The sequence below is a fragment of the Sphaerodactylus townsendi genome, linkage group LG01, assembly GCF_021028975.2.
Source record: "Sphaerodactylus townsendi isolate TG3544 linkage group LG01, MPM_Stown_v2.3, whole genome shotgun sequence".
NCBI classification, from domain to species: Eukaryota; Metazoa; Chordata; class Lepidosauria; order Squamata; family Sphaerodactylidae; genus Sphaerodactylus; species Sphaerodactylus townsendi.
In genome coordinates this window covers 2,296,518-2,313,495 of record NC_059425.1, presented here as the reverse complement: position 1 = coordinate 2,313,495, position 16,978 = coordinate 2,296,518, and the positions used below count along the sequence as shown (strand labels likewise).

General features: G+C 47.1%; 1 protein-coding gene across 1 annotated transcript; it reads right to left on the bottom strand.

The window, feature by feature from the left end:
* Window positions 1–4,127: 4,127 nt before the first annotated feature.
* LOC125439306 (scale keratin-like) lies at window positions 4,128–8,432 on the bottom strand. Its single transcript, XM_048508354.1, has 2 exons — window positions 8,317–8,432; window positions 4,128–4,669 (listed from the first exon to the last, which is right to left on the bottom strand). The coding sequence occupies exon 2, from the start codon at window positions 4,645–4,647 to the stop codon at window positions 4,375–4,377; it is 273 nt and encodes a 90-aa protein (XP_048364311.1). The 5' UTR covers window positions 4,648–4,669; window positions 8,317–8,432; the 3' UTR covers window positions 4,128–4,374.
* Window positions 8,433–16,978: the final 8,546 nt, after the last annotated feature.

Here is a 16,978-nt window from a genome sequence, read left to right as displayed (position 1 = left end):
AGTCAATAATAATTCATTCAAAACATTTAAAATAAAACCATACGAAAATTAAAACAACAGTACTAAATTAGAGGACTTGCCCAGCATTCAAGCAATCCCGTTAAAAGAAAGCAGGAAAAAGGTACAGATGGATGGGTGAACAGTTCGTATTCAGTGGTTCCTTCTTCTGAGCTTTCTCTTTCTACTGAAACATGTGTGTTTTGTTCCTTCCCTTTTACTCGCCCTGTCCCTTTTCAATAGACCTGTTCTCTCCTCTGAATTCTTTCCTTCCTTCTGTGCCCTAGTTTTTCTGATCTTGTTTATTTATTTATTTATTTATTTATTACTTAAACTTTTAAACCGCCCCATCCCCGAAAGGCTCTGGGTGGTGTACAACACAAAAATATAAATACAGTTAAATAAATTACTAAAACCATTTAAAACAGCGATAACAGCAGAACTTAGCTGATCTTTCAGTTGCATTCCTTGGCCATGATCCGTCAATCTGCAAGATGTGGCTGGCATCCTACCATTCCCCTGAGTGAAGTGTGAAGTCTTACTCCACTTTGAGAAAAGGAAGAACGACATGGGTTGAAGGAAGGCTTTTTGGACTGGAGGAACTTCTGCTGGCCCTGGGGTCCCCAACAGTTTTGAATCTGCAGGTGTAACCCCCATGCTCAGAATGGGTTGACCCAGTAAGGGGTGGAGACTCAAAGCAGCAAGAGGCTGCAGAGCTCATGTAGTTGGAGGAGACAAGGCTACCAGATTCGGACCTTGGTTTGTATAAGCCCTTAACACCTTGTTAAAGTAACTGCAAATGTTGTTGGGAACTACTGGGAAGGTAGTTGTTTATTTTTGCTATGTTGTAAATGTTGGAGTTTATTGTTTCAGGGTTTCTTTTTATGTTTGTAATGGGTGAGAGTTCTCCTGGCAACCTTCATCATGTTGAATCCTGTTCACCAAGCCCTTGGAGTCTTCAGGAGCCAATCCACTTGCAAAGAAGAATTGGACTTGGCAGTATCAGCAGACTGTAAATATAAGGACTTGAAAATGCAACCTGAACAGGACCTTGAAGTGTGATGTTAAATGTTGATGTTTGAGGTTATATGTTAAGAAAGTAAACCGTTTTGTTTTTTTAAAATTTGTTGTTGCAAACTCATTCCAAGTTCTGCCCCACAGAACCCACAGATAGAGGTTACACAGGCACCTTTAAAATTCTGACACAACATGTGCAGTTTTTATCCGGTTGCATCTTTTTTTCCCCTTGTAATGCATTTATAACTGCTTGTTGCTATGTTAGACCCTCTGATGCTGAAGAAATAACATGGGATACAATTTTTAATTAACAAATAACTATGACTATGGAGCGAAATGTAAACGCAAAGGATTTTTTTTTCTTGGCAAGCAGCACTGAAACATAATGAAAAGCCGGAGGCCTCTTTTACGCTGCCGAAGAATGACTTGTGGCTGATTTCTGCCGCTTTGTGATTTGCTCGAGACATTCCAGTAGCAGCAGCAGCAGCAGCAGCAGAAGAAGAAGAAGAAGAAGAAGAAGAAGACGAAGACGAAGACGAAGACGAAGACGAAGACGAAGACGAAGACGAAGAACTGACGAGCGGCGATGCATTTAATTTACGAAGACGTAGCAGTGAAGCACGAAGACGACGAAGAAAAGGAAGAGGAAGAGGAGGAGGAGGAGGAGGAGGAGGAGGAGGAGTTTGGATTTATATCCCCCCTTTCTCTCCTGCAGGAGACTCAAAGGGGCTGACAATCTCCTTGCCCTTCCCCCCGCACAACAAACACCCTGTGAGGTAGGTGGGGCTGAGAGAGCTCCGAGAAGCTGTGACTAGCCCAAGGTCATCCAGCTGGCATGTGGGGGAGTGCACAGGCTAATCTGAATTCCCCAGATAAGCCTCCACAGCTCAGGCGGCAGAGCGGGGAATCAAACCCGGTTCCTCCAGATTAGATACACGAGCTCTTAACCTCCTACGCCACTGCTGCTCCTGCACAAACGGAATGCATGGAGGCTTGTCTGACTTGAAGGAGAAAATACTATGGGTTCTCAGATTTGGCCAGGTCTCAATCAGTTCTTGGAGATATCACCCAGGGCAGCTGAGACGTGACCCTTTTCATTAATTTCCCATGCTGGAGGATACCTCAGCCCCAAACTCATTGGGCATTGCTTGTTTTATGTGGAAGGTTTCTGGCTCAGTTTCCCTGACCTGATTTCCAGCTAAAGGAACTTAAGTCCAAGGGCTGGGATGGAGGAGCGTGTCAGGAATGGCTCCTGCTTTTCTGGCATCAGCCACCGAGGCACCATTGGGCAATGGGTTTCGCACCTGTGTGCGTGGGAGTATGGGTTCCACTGGATAAGGATTGATGTATGCTTGACAATGTAACCTGCTTTCTGATATGTTAATGGATCTTCACTCTGTTTGATCTGTGCCTGTGTGCTTGTAAATGTAGATAACTTGGCTGACCCTGCTGAGGCTCAGGGAGGGGGAAGGAGGCTGGAGCAAACACAGCAGGAGGTTATCTGACTATCACAGTCTCAGCCTTGGAAGGGCCGCTTTGAAACTTTCAAAGGGCCTCTGTTCACACTTTACTTTCTTACATTCTCTAGGACAGTGATGGCGAACCTATGGCACGGGTGCCAGAGGTGGCACTCAGAGCTTTCTCTGTGGGCACGTGCAAACAGAGTTTGTCATGTGGGAAATCTGGCCCCACACACATCTAGGCTGGCCTGGGCCGCTGGGCTCGATTATTAGCATTAAACCGAAGACCCAGTTTTGGGGAAGCAGTGTAGGTCACCCTGTTAAGCGCTGTTAAACCCCACTGATTTTCATGCGAAGAACTACAGCGCGATCCTTTCCCTGGGAGTAAGCTCGGTTGCTGGCAATGGGGCTTGCTTCTGAGTGAACCCTCTTAGGGTCGTGATTCACCCGTTGGAAGAGTTGCACGGTGGCTTCAAAGCCAAGCCACCGACTACCACCAAGCTTACTCCCGAGTAACACACGCCTCGGAGCCAACCGTTTATTCTAAACTAACACCTCAGTATTCAGGTTAAATTGCCATGTTGGCACTGTGTGATAAATAAGTGGGTTTGGGGGTGCAATTTTGGGCACTGGGTCTCGAAAAGGTTCGCCACCCCTGCTCTAGGAAAGCGGGAGGGGGACTTATGGGGAGCAAAACCTGGGGGATAAATATGAATGCAGAAGCCAGATCAGCAGAACTGGCTGCTTGACACTTTAGAGTGCCCGTTGCCAACTCAATAAAGGCTACTGATCCTGTATCTAGAGTCCGCCTATTGATCACTGATCCCAGACCTAACAGCGTGGAGTGGACAGGGGAGGCTATTATCTGCCTGAAAGGCTGAAGAAATGTTTCCAGTCAAAGCAGACTGTGCTGAGCGAGGTAAACCAAGAGTCTGACTGACTCCAAGCGGCAGTGTCACATGTACTGCAAGCTTAGGATATTTTTGTCAAGATCGGAGTCTAATGCCCCAGTTAATGGCATTCTCTCACTTTGTAGTGGGACCCAATAAACCTTACCAGCATGGTGTAGTTGCTACCAGTCCAACCCATGGCGGGTTGGGGGAACCCTGGTTTTAAGACAGCAGTGTCTCTACTCATCTTTCTAATGCTTGGGGCGCCTAGCAGTGCCATGCCAAAATGGGGATCCCCCCCCCCATTCTCTGCATTGGCTAGTGTGCCTACAAGGACACAGAAGAACTTGTCTGGACTTGCCCTTGCCCATACCTGCTCTGCAAATAGCCATCACACCCCTCCGGAAGATATTAAGAGATCACAATACCCCTGCCCCAGAGAGCATCCCCAACTCCAGCTCTGGGCTGTACACCCCTTGTTAATGTGTTTGCTTGGCAATCATGCCAATATTAACCCCAAAACCTCTGATGAATCTCTCTCAGCTCTCTCAGCCCCACCTACCTCACAGGGTGTTTGTTGTGAGGGGGGAAGGGCAAGGAGATTGTCAGCCCCTGTGAGTCTCCTGCAGGAGAGAAAGGGGGGATATAAATCCAAACTCTTCTTCTTCTTCTTCTTCTGATGACCACCTCATTTTCAACCCCTTTTTAACAGTCATAGAATTAGTAACCTTTGGACAGAGGAAGAGTTCTTGACAGTCCTGGATTCATGCAAAGTTACCCAAGCTTTATTGACCGGCACACATAAGAAATAAGACACAGACATGACAGAAATGTGAAACGTAAGACATGCATTGAAAAGTTATGACTGAAGTGCCAAGTTGTTGGCCATCCGTGTTTCAGTGCTTCTTCAAGACACGCGGCTATGGAAAGTCAGGTATTCGGAAAGCACCGCCAGCTGAGTATCTGGACAACGGCCTCCTGGTTCTTCCTTCATCCCCGTTCTCTTGCGATCAATACCGAAAGGAGTTGGTGCTGAAGGAGCTGCTTGGCAGAGCCCGAGAGTAGAAGCTGGACACGTTGGAGGTGCCAGAATTGCTAGCGTAAAGAGCAGGGCCACCCATACCGTAGCCGCTGCCGGCGCATGGGTTGTGCTGCTCAATAGCCATAGGTTGGTTGGGGCAATACAGAGCGGGTCCCGGGATGGTCAGGACGAAGGGGGGAGGCTGGATGGTCACTGTTGAGGCTGGGCAGCTGGCGAAGCACTGGTTTCCACCACCGGACATCTTGGAAAGATTGGGGGGTGATCTGAAACCACAGGATTGGGAACAGAATTCACTTGGTGTATGAAGCATTATAGCGTGAGAACATGAGAAAGATCAGTTCAGGAGGATAGCCATGTTGGTCAATAAGATTTCCAGGGTGCAAGCTTTGGAGAGTCAAAGGCCACTTCCGCATGGCTATGCCGGGGCTGGGAGGTTGGAGTCGGCATTACATGACGCCTTCACCCAACCCCCCTGGGACTGTTACCTGCGCGAACGGGTCCCGTAGTAATGAAGGGGAACTTGATAGCGCCCGCGCACTGCGCATCGGCCGCCCGGTCGGCAATTTTACCGTCCCTCGCGACTGGGTTGCATGCGCTTGGCAAGGCTGGGGACCGCGCCCTGCCGCCCTGCGTGACTGCTCCGGAGTCGCAGGGCAGGGGGGGCATGTCACCAGGCCTCGGCGCCATGCCGGACGGTCACAGGGATGGTAAGTTGATTGGGCAAGGGGGGAGGGATGGTGCCATCCAGCCGCTGCTGTTCACACGGCAGCGGCTGGAAGCCGCCGTTTTCCAAAAACCTCGCTCGGGGAGCGAGGTGGGAAAATGGCAGCTTCGCACCGCTGGGGAGGAGCGAGGGTGGCGTGGCTGCAAAGCAGCTGCTCCCCCCCATGTGAACAGCTCCCTCTGGTCGGCATTTTTGCCGTCCCCAGGGCGCTGTAGAAGGCCCGTGCGGAAAGGGCCAATGCTCCCATCAGATCTGATGAAGGGAGCTTCACCTCTCAAAAGCTGGTATCCTGGAAATCTTGTTGAAGGTGCCGCTGGATACCTGTGTTGCTAAACATCAACTTATGTGAATAAGTATGCATAATTATGTCACGTGGAATCCACCTGACCAGCAGCGGTTCATTCTACGCAGCACAAATCAGACACCTGGAGGATACCTAAGATTCGACTTCTTAATTTCATTTTGCACACCCGAAATAAGATGTCCTGGGGTTGTCTTTTTTAAAAAGCCACTTCTCATTTGTTTCTCAGGCAACACAGGTGTAAGAAAAGGGAAGAGGCTTTTTCCAGCTCGACCAGTAAGCTCTCCGGTCAGTTTCACCCTCCGCTTGAACCTGACATTTTGTACGCTACTGAAGGGATTCTCCCTGCCTCCATTGGCTGGGGCAAGAAAGCAGAGAAGGGAAGGAGGAGGAGGGAGGAGGAGGAGGGAGGGAGGGAGGGAGGGAGAGGAGGGAGGGAGGAGGAGGAGGAGGAGGAGAAGAAGAAGAAGAAGAAGAAGAAGAAGAAGAAGAAGAAGAAGAAGAAGAAGAAGAAGAAGAAGAAGAAGAAGAAGAAGAAGAAGAAGAAGAAGAGTTTGGATTTATATACCCCCTTTCTCTCCTGTAGGAGACTCAAAGGGGCTTACAATCTCCTTGCCCTTCCCCCCTCACAACAAACACCTCTGGTGAGGGTGGAGGTGGGGCTGAGAGAGTCTCCAAGAAGCTGCAAGACTAGCCCAAGGTCACCCAGCTGGCGTGTGTGGGAGTGTACAGGCTAATCTGAATTCCCCAGATAAGCCTCCACAGCTCAGGCGGCAGAGCTGGGAATCAAACCCGGTTCCTCCAGATTAGATACACAAGCTCTTAACCTCCTATGCCACTGCTGCTTCTTCATCATGTCTGCATATCTTCAAATACAGGTCCTCCAAAACAAGGGTTTTTGTTTTTTTCAAAAGAAAAAGAAAAAACTATATATTGCTGGAATCAGCAAAAAGAGCTGAATACCGCAATGTACTTTTCAGGCTGAAAAGGTCCCCAGGATCGGAGCCTGCAGAGCAAATGTCCTGGGACATCCTTCAGCAAATGGAGGTTGGGAGAAATGTATTGTCGAAGGCTTTCATGGCCGGATTCAACTGGTCGTGGTGGGTTTTCTGGGCTGTGTGGCCGTGGTCTGGTGGATCTTGTCCCTAACTCTTCGCCTGCATCTGTGGCTGGCATCGTCAGAGGTGTATCACAGAGGGAAGTCTGTTACAAACTGTGTGACACTAAACACAGTGTGTAACAGACATCCTTCTGTGATACACCTCTGAAGATGCCAGCCACAGATGCAGGCGAAGCGTTAGGGACAAGATCCAACAGACCACGGCCACACAGCCTGGAAAACCCAGCACGACCAGAGGTTGGGAGAATCCCTTCAGTAGCACACAACAAGTTGGGAGCAAGAGGAGAGTGAAACTGACCAGAGACTTTAACAGTGAGGCAGGGAAAAAATAAGACTCCACCTGAGCTCTGCATTCCACAAAGTCGATCAAGGGATGTCTTGCAGATCACATAGGGAAAAAGGAGCACTTCAAAGCATCTTCAAAAATAGGATGGCTTGAGCAGAAATAAGGCATTCTGAGGACGTCTTGGGGAAAAATCTGTATGGAGTTTCTCTCCAAGATGCCTTTTTTTTGCGTCCTCAGGATGGGGGTAATTTCCAGGCGCGAGGAATGGACTGTGACATATTCTATTAAAAAAGCCCCTGCTTACCCCCCCCCTAAAGGAAACTCTAGATGTAGCCAATGTGGATCTTAATATTTGTCCACAGCACCAACAGGGTTTATACACTGTCAAAGGCTCTCATGGCCCCACAGCTCAGAACAGCCAATTCAGAGGGTTGTCTACCAGTGGGGATTCCTAGCAGGTATCCCAGCTAATATCTATTGTAAAAATTGGTAGCAGCATAAGCTAGAGTGTTGGTAGATCCCATGTAGACATACATAGCACCGAGAAATTATGCCTGCCTTAGGGGAAGCTCCCAATTCCTCAGATTTTCTCCCTGTACAGAAAATGCCTTGACGTACTGCTTTACATGAAATTTGGTAGCAGCAGCCCGAGACTGTCTTTCATCCAAGCACATTTTTTAGGCTTTCCTTTAAGCTGATCTTCTTGTGGTCGAACTCCTGACCCACCATTGGCTACAGACTGCAATAACATGATGCTTATTAAGACAGCAGTGAAAATCTATTTGGGTTTCAACTGAAACCTTCCAAATCATTATTTCTGGGGGGGCATTTTACCCATAGCCCAGGTTTCCTCCTTTCCTGTTTGAGGATCAGCTTAGCGTGCAACAGGATCCAGTTTCAATCCTTGGCATCTCTAGCTAAAAAAAGTTCGACAGCAAGCGATGTGAAAGACCTCTAACTAAAATTCTTGAAAGCTGCTGCTGGCAGAGTAGACAATGGGGTGCTGTGTGGTTTCCGGGCTGTATGGCCGTGTTCTAGCAGCATTCTCTCCTGACGTTTTGCCTGCATCTGTGGCTGGCATCTTCAGAGGATCTGATGCCAGCCACAGATGCAGGCAAAACGTCAGGAGAGAATGCTACTAGAACACGGCCATACAGCCTGGAAACCACACAGAACCCCAGTGATTCCGGCCGTGAAAGCCTTCGACAATACAGAGTAGACAATATTGACTGCTGCCAGTCAGATTAGACAATACTGACCCTCTCCGGCCAATGATCTGACTCTGCAGAACATCATATTTAGCTTCCAATTATTCGCTTTCCAAATGTCCTGAACTGTCCCCTAGATCCACCTTAGCAGCACCTTTCTATCTATGCATGCTAGAATCTACAACTGGCAACCAAAACACAGCTGTTAAAAACAAACAAACAAAGCTTCCAAAATGAGTGACTCCTCCCAAAGAAACCCTTTGGAACTTACCAGTTCTCTAAAGGACAATTGACAAAGAAGAATGGATAGAGAAGGTCCCCGAAGGATCACCTTTTTATATGTGCTGCTCTATAGCCTGAAGGAAATGAGACATCCTTTGTGAATTTCCAAATCTGTTGCCATATAGGATGACACTTCAGATCTCTGTAAACAGTTACCACCCTGTTGATGATTACTAGCCGGCAAGTGAGACAAAAAGAGAAAAAAAATGACCCTCCCTGTTTTGAGACAATTAGTTTCTCCCAGCTCAAGACAATGTAATTGGTCTGCCACGCCCTATGGATTGTTTGATGTATACATCTGTATGGGTCAAAAAGTGACAACAAAATTGCTTCTGGTTAACATTTCACCCAACGTCTTGGTGTTTCTTCAGTGAAGGATTTGCTCAGGCAAATAGCACAGTTCTTTTAAGGAGAAAATTTTTTTTTTGTCTTCTAGACCTTCTAATTCTTTTAAGCAAAAAAATACTTTCACTTTCTTGTGAGTATTGCTGGATTTAGATGAAGAGAGATCCTAGACCAGTGTTTCCCAACCTTTTCGAGGTCAGGGTACCCTCGACCTCACTCTTCATATCTCACAGTACCCCTGCCGCCACCCTCCACTGTCCCCTCCCATTGCCCCTGCTTGCCACACACCCCACCTTCCCCTCCCAGGGTGAAGGGAAGCACTGGGGTTGGTGGTGGCTGCTGACCTTGTGGCAGGCCCTGCCCCATGGGCCAGCTCCATGTCCTTGCTGGCGCCGGTGGGAGACACCACAAAAATGAGGGGTGGTGGTGGTAGTGTTGCCGCGGTACCCCTGGGACATGCTCACGGCACCCCAGGGTACGACGGAACCATGGTTGAGAATGGCTGTCCTAGACTATTCCGTTTATGAGGCCCTTCCCAATAGCCCATCCTCATGACTAGAGAAAGATGGAAGAGTGTTTTAAACAAAATTTAGCAAAGTCGAGGATGATGATGGGTGTTTAGTATTGCAAGAAAGAGAAAAAATTCTCTGTCAACATTTTCTACCCCATACATAATTTTATAGACTTCAATCATATCCCCTTTCAGACGTCTCCTCTCCAAACTAAAGATTCCCAAACGCTGAGGCCTCTCCTCATAAGGAAGGTGCTCCAATCCCTCAAACATCCTTGTTGCCCTTCTCTGGACTTTTTCTATCTATTCAATATCCTTTTTGAGATGTGGCGACCAGAGCTGAACACAGTGTGGTCGCACCACTGCTTTATATAAGGGCATGACCATCTTTGCAGTTTTATTATCCATTCCTTTCCTAATTATCCTCAGCATAGCATTTTCCTGTTTCACAGCTGCCATGCATTGAGTCGACATTCTTATGGAAATGTCACAATCCTCAATTCCTCTTCTCAAGTGAAATCCCAGAAGGACAAAATCCATACAGAAAGCAATGCTAGTGTCGAGTTATCTGCTTAAGGCAGTATTATTCTGAAATGGAGTGCAAGGAGAATTACTAAAGGGTTGTCTAGAGACTACAGTACATTATGACAACATGTGTAAGAAAGGCCTGTGACAGTGTCAAAAATACTAGACACCTTGGCCGTAAGTTACTAGAATTTGAGGCCCTAGGCCCCAGCCCACAAAGCTTATAGGTAAATCCTGCACTGCTCATGTGGGGAACAGAAACAGAATTGACAGGTGCAGATAAGTATTCTGTTTAATGTGTCTGAAGAAGAGAACCCAGTGGGTCCAAGGAAGAGAACCCTAGATAACCAGTGTAATCTGATGTCTGAGGACCTTGGCCTTTGTGAATCATTCATAAGGAACATCAATAAGGTCTTCTACTGACTCAGAGGCCCTTTCCGCACGGGCCATAAACAGAGCCCTGGGGATGACAAAAACGCCATCTCCAGGGAGCTGTTCGCACGGGGGGTGAAGCTGCTGCGCAGCCGCGCCGCCCTCGCTCCTCCCGAGCAGCGCGAAGCCGCCATTTTCCCACCTCGCTTCCCCAGCGAGGTTTTTGGAAAATGGGCTGGAAGGTGCCATCCCTCCCCCCTTTCCCCATCGACTTACCTTCTCTGCGACCGTCCGGAGCGTCACCGAGGCCTGAGGACACACACCCCTGCCCTGCGACTCATGTACACTGACCCAACCCCCATCGTGGCTGTGCAGAAACGGCCAGACTGTTGATCTATCAAAGTCAGAACTGCTTGATCTGACTGGTAGTGGCTCTCCAGGGTCTCTGATAGAGTTCTTTTACTTCACTACCCATCTGATCTTGTTTACCTGAAAATGCAAAGAACTGAACCTGAGACCTTCTGCATGCAAAGCTGATTCTCTATTATGGAGTCACAATGCCTGCACGAGAGACATGAGAAGGAAAACTGTCCTTTGAATTACTTTGTATCCTCGAGAATTCACCTTGACTGCAATGTTAACTCCACACTATGGCTTCTTTCTGAAAACAAAGGCTAAGGATGGTTTAAGTTGCCTGGTCATCATGAGCATTAATGTCATTAGATCTAACATTTTACTGTGTGATAGTAAATAATTGTGTAGCCAGTGTGGAATTGCCTACTTCCATACAAGCCAACACACATTCACAGTGGATTGTCAGAAAGAATATATGACATAACAAACCTTTGGTTCAGATGATATTCCTGACCAGGTTGGTCTATTCCATAGGTGTCAAACTCGTGGCCCTCCAGATGTTATGAACTATAGTTCCCATCATCCCCTGCCAGCATCATGCTGGCAGGAGATGATGGGAGTTGTAGTCTGTAACATCTGGAGGGCCGCGAGTTTGACACCTGTGGTCTATTCTATCTTAATCTCATCAGATCTCAGAAGCTAAAAAGGATGAGCCCTGGTTGGTACTTGGATGATAGACCACCAAGGAAGTCAAGGGTAATTATGCAAAAGCAGACAATGGCAAACCACTTCTGAATTTCTCTGGCTTTGAAAACTCAGCAAGGTTATCATAAATTGGCTGAGATTTTCCACAACTGCCTAATACAAATTCGTTGGTAACCAGAGCTCTCTGCCAGCTGCATGCTATCTTATCTCCGATATCTTCAACGTGTCTTCTCCTGTAAGTGGCGTTCTAGATTTCCAGTGCTGGAGGATAGTTCAAAGCTTCTTTAGCCAACCAGCAAATACCATTTTTATTTTAGTAGAGCTATAGCTGAATTTTGTCTTATTTCTTATTAATTTCTTAATAATTTCTTAATAATTATTTCTTAATAATTTCAAAGTAAATTTGCCTAAAGTGAATAATCTGAGAACTTTTTAAGGAAGCTAGCAGATGTCTGATAAGTCCACTAAACAGCTTTTGGTTCCCATGGGAAGAAAAGTTGAGTATGAATCTATAAATAAATAAGTAAAATGTCTCAGGACAGTTTCTATGAATTCCTATCAAGTAGCCATCCCAGTTAATAACTATTATTGACAATTCAGGGCTTCTCCACTCATATACGCTAACTACATTAATGGATTAAGCAGGAGTTTATCTTACAAACTCTTAGTGTTTAAAAAAAGATGCCAAAGTGACACCATATCAGGGCCACACTGAATGCTCTCCTATTTTTGAGTCTGAAAGCAGATGCCAGTAATTCCAACTAGATTTTTTTTTCCAAAAAAAAGTTGTTGAAATATTCACTCTCATAACTTTTCTCATTTTCTTTTCTTTTGATTTCTGATATCCGTTTGAACGGGGCCACTTGGCACACTACCTGTATTGCTTAATAAACCCTGCTCAAAGGAGAGCCATAATGCTCACCAGGTTTAATGTTATGCCTTCTGCCTTGTTACATGGCAGATTTAATAAGCAAGAAAAGGCTAAAAGATTGTGCTCATGTAACGATGGCTCAGTTGAATCTCTGGCCCACCAATTACTACACTGTCTCAGATTCAAGGAAATCAGATCCAAGTATGTGAATCTTTACATTTACCCCATCTCCCCGATTTAATTAGATTACACTACTTGTTGGACAACCCTGATCCTTCTCTCTGTATGATAGTGGCAGACCTTCTCCTGGAAATTACTAAACGCCAGTAGATTTCCTTCGACCTAACATTTATTTCCTGTACTGTATATGCTTTTTAATTTGTTTTTTTATTGTTGTACTGTTGTCTATGCCAATAAAGGCTTGCCTCTTGTGTGATTTCTGATACATTTCTTCTTTTAAGCTAGAGATCCATTTAAACTCAGCTGTGTACTAAAGTCACTGAGGGTGAGGACAATTGAAATAAATATGGAGATTTTTTTTTCTCTAGACTTGCTGAAATTCAGTTTTGAAAGGGAGGTGTTTTTGAACTCTGCCAAAAAACATTCAAAAATAAAATACTTGTGAGTCATATTGCCTTGGATCTGAACAATGCTTGTCGATCACAGGGAATGGGCAAAGTGGAGAAGCAGATTGGGTGGAATTCAAAGCATGTGCGAGACGAGGACTATATTTAGAAAGGACCAAAGAAGAGCTAAGAGGAATGCAGTCTTTGTTTCTAGGCCGAATGCTGAAAAAAATGCTGCAGCCCTTAGCTCTTATTTGTTGTTGTTTTTCCTTGAAACATCCAGAGGAAGAGAGGAGAAGCCATCCTAAAATGAAAGTATGGAAGAATTAGGTGACACACTGGGAGGAATCGCATGTGGCAAAACAAGTTGCCGAGGGAGTCCCGATTGCTGACAGTTTAAGAGGTACGCTAGATAAATATCAAGAGGCTTACTGATGGATGATGATGTTTATAAGGAGGAGGCTGGATTAGTCAAGAAATTCACAATCCAAGGGCGATGTCTGCGAATGGTGTCAACCTTGGGCTTGGAAAGATCGCGAGCCTCACATTCTTCTCCCTGTCCACCTCCATCCGCTGTCCCTCCTCCATTCCTGTGGTTGATCAGGAATAGGCGACAGCTCCCAATCCAAATGCTGCTGATTCTATCGAAACCCTAGCTGTCCAAACTTGCATATTGACCTAACCTTTTGCTTGAACTTATGAAACTACATTATACTCAATGAAACCGTCAGGCCATCATGGGTGATATTATCTAGTCCAGGGGTCAGCAACCTTTACCACCCAAAGAGCTATTTGGACCCGTTTTCCACAGCCCCGAAGATCTACTGAGCCGGAGAGTTTGGCATCTCCACTCACCTTTCCTGGAGGGACATGCCCATGCTACCCTCCGACCTCCAGGCCATGCAGAGCCACAGTATAAGGCTGAAAGAGCCGCATGCGGCTCCGGAGCCGTGGGTTGCAGACCCCTGATCTAGTCACACTGGCAGTGATTCTCCAAGGTCCTGGACAGAGGTCTTTCGCATCATCTATGACCCGGTCCTTTAAACTGGAGTTACGGGGGATTGAACTTGGAACCTTTTGCATGTCAAGCAGATCGTCTGATACTGAACCACTGCCCTTCCCATTTCAAATAGGGTGAAATTCAGCATCATTTCAGTTTCTATTGCATTAGAATTCAGTGCCCTCCTGGAGATTAAGGGGGAACATGATTGCTATGTTTAAATATTTGAAGGGATGTCATGTCGAAGTAAGAGAAACTTTGTTTTCTGCTGCCTCAGAGACTAGGACACAGAGTAATGGATTCAAGGTACAGGGAAAGAGATTCCACCTAAACATCAGGAAGAACTTTCTGACTGTCAGGGCTGTTTGACAGTGGAATTCGCAACATATGTCAGGAGTGCTTTGATTGTCTGCTCCTGCATGGCAGGGGGCTGAACTTGATGGCCCTTGTGGCCTCTTCCAACTCTATGATTCTATGAGATACTGAATTTCATCTCTATTGAATTCCCTTCAGAATTTCATCTCTATTGTATCTTTGTTAAAAATATAGCAGATTCATTTCCTCAGAGCCTTCCATGTTCCCTTGAATTTTGCTTTAGGTGAAATTAACAAATAACTCTGTACATAATCGCTAGGGTTGTTTCCGCACGCACATGGAAATGCCCCTCCACTGGCATGAATTGTGCCGGTGGAGGCTCAAGGACTGCTCACACAGCAGTGTGCGAATTGCCCTGACTTTCTCCCCAGACGGAGAAGTGGCTCCGCACGGAGCCGCCTCTCCATCAGCCCCCTCCACTCACTGTCCCATCCAGCACTGCTCTGGAGGGACACACCCACATTGCCTCCGACCCCTTGAGGTCGGAGGGCAGTATGGGCATGTTCCCCAGCCCTCCAGAGCAGCACTGGATGGAATGGTGAGTAGAGGGAAGGGGGAAAACGGTGTCTTCCCAGGGGTATGGTTCGCACCGTGCCGGTGGGAAGACGGCTCTTTTAAAAAACCTCGTTCAATGAGTGAGGTTTAAAGTGCCGGCTTCACGCCACTCTGGGGCAGCCAGGACAGCACTGCTGTGAAGCAGCAATGCCTCCTGTGCGAACGCTTCCCCAGAGATGGCATTTTTGCCATCCCTGGGGCGCTCTATTCTGCCCGTGCGGAAAGGCCCTAAGTCACATATACCAAAGATGGGGAAATCTCTGAGGAAGTGTTTAAATTCCCATGTCGGTGATTCAAAATAACCTCTAAAGACCTCACTGCTACTGAGTCACTGCCCTTCCCATTTAAAATAGACTGAAATTCAGCGCCATTTCAGTTTCAATTGCAGTAACATTTAGTACTTTCCTGGAGATAATGAAACTTGCTCATCCCCTTCAGCAATTTCATCTCTATTTTATCTTCATTAAAGATTAGCAGATATGTTGTCGCGGAACCTTCCATGTTCTCTTGAATTTTGCATCAAGTAAAACGACTCTATACATAATTGCTAAGTCCTGTATACCAGAAGATGGTGAAATCTCTGAGGAAGTGTTTATATCCCCATGATTATGATCCAGAATGCCATCTTCAAAGACCTCACACAAAGAAGCTGTAGATCACAGGTCAATTACCGAACAGGAAATGATTGGCTCAGCAGTTGAAAGACAGAAATGTTGATAACAGGTGCCAATCCCAGAAATTATCGTGGGAGGACTCTGATTATTTGTTGTATGTGTGGCTGACCAAATACTCTGTAGCTGTTGCTCACAACCTAACCATATTATGGGGGGAAATATGCAACATTTTCTTATGAAGTTATGAGCCATGGAAATCTGAAATATCACATAACTACCAATGAAGAAACACTGGAAACTGAAGAAGACTTTCCAGTCCTCTGCCCCTTATATCTGATCAGGCTATGAGAATCCTGATAAAGCTACAATTCCCAAAATCATTAAGGTGAACATCCATGACAGTAAAACTGATTTTAAACAAATAGTGCCGATATGTCAGCAACATGCCAGCATCCTCCCAATTTTAAAAAGATCTACAGTGATCTGAAACATTTTTGGCTTCAACTCAAGAGTTCCCAACGATGGGTTTGAAAATTCTAGGATATTTGTGGCGGGGAGGGGGAGACTTGGAGAGGATCGGGACTAAGTTACTGAGAGACCTCAGCAGGATCTAATACCTTGAAATCCATGCTCCAAAGCAGTTGTTTTTCCTAGGAGAACTGATCTTGGTGCCTGGAGATCAGTTGCAGTTCTCAAAGATCTCCAGGGTGGCCATCTGACTTCAAATCTAGTAGTTCCTGCCTCTTTGCTTTAATGGACTGTGATGAAATATTGGCTGAATTGGCCCCTTCCATATGAAACTGCCCATCAGCTAAGCTCTTCTGTTGATGGTGTGCTCTCAGTGCTTCCACCTTCAGAGACAAGGTGGATGGTGACCATACACAAGTCGGTAACATCTCCCCTCTATGCAATTTTGTGAGGTTGTACTTTACTTCCAAACTCGGGCCCTTTCTGCAGTACGGAAAGGGCGCCCCTGCACCGGCAGGAGTTCTGCCAGTGGAGAGATGGGGGGTTGCTCGCTTCGCGGGGGGGCGTCTGAGCGGCCCCATAAGAGCCGCCTCTTCCCCGTCCCCCCCACTAACCTCGTCGCCCTGCGACTGCCTATCAGCTAAGCTCTTCTGTTGATGGTGTGCTCTCAGTGCTTCCACCTTCAGAGACAAGGTGGATGGTGACCATACACAAGTCGGTAACATCTCCCCTCTATGCAATTTTGTGAGGTTGTACTTTACTTCCAAACTCGGGCCCTTTCTGCAGTACGGAAAGGGCGCCCCTGCACCGGCAGGAGTTCTGCCAGTGGAGAGATGGGGGCCCTTCGCACGGGAGCGTGCGAGCGGCCCCCACAAGGAGCCGCCTCTTCCCCGTCCCCCCCACTAACCTCATCGCCCTGCGTCGCCCTGCTGGACTACTAAGACCCGCCCATGCTGCCCACCAACCTCCAGGGGTCGGAGGACAGTGGGGGAGGGTCTCAGCAGTCCAGTAGAGTGATTCAGGACGACGAGGTGAGTGGGGGGGGGACGGGGAAAACAGCATGTTCCTGGCGGTGCCGTTCGCACCGTGCCAGCGGGAACACGCTGTTTTCCAAAAACCTCCGAGGGAGGTTTTTGGAGGCCGCCTGACGCCGCTCTGGGGGAGGTGGAGGGGAGCCTGGTTGGTGCTGCTGCATTTCAGCAGCGCCGCCTGTGCGAACGGCTCCCTGGGGATGGCATTTTTGCCGTCCCCAGGTCGTCATATTTGGCCCGTGTGGAAAAGGCCTGGGGTTCAGCTTCTACCTGCTCCTCTTGCCAGCCCCTAGCTCTGAAGGACCAGTTCAACCTCCCGCCAAAAGAACTGCAGCAATACCAGATGAAGCAACACTACG

What these genes read in the sequence shown, in the direction of transcription:
- LOC125439306 (XM_048508354.1), bottom strand. Translation starts at nt 4,647, where the DNA reads ATGTCCGGTGGTGGAAACCAGTGCTTCGCCAGCTGCCCAGCCTCAACA.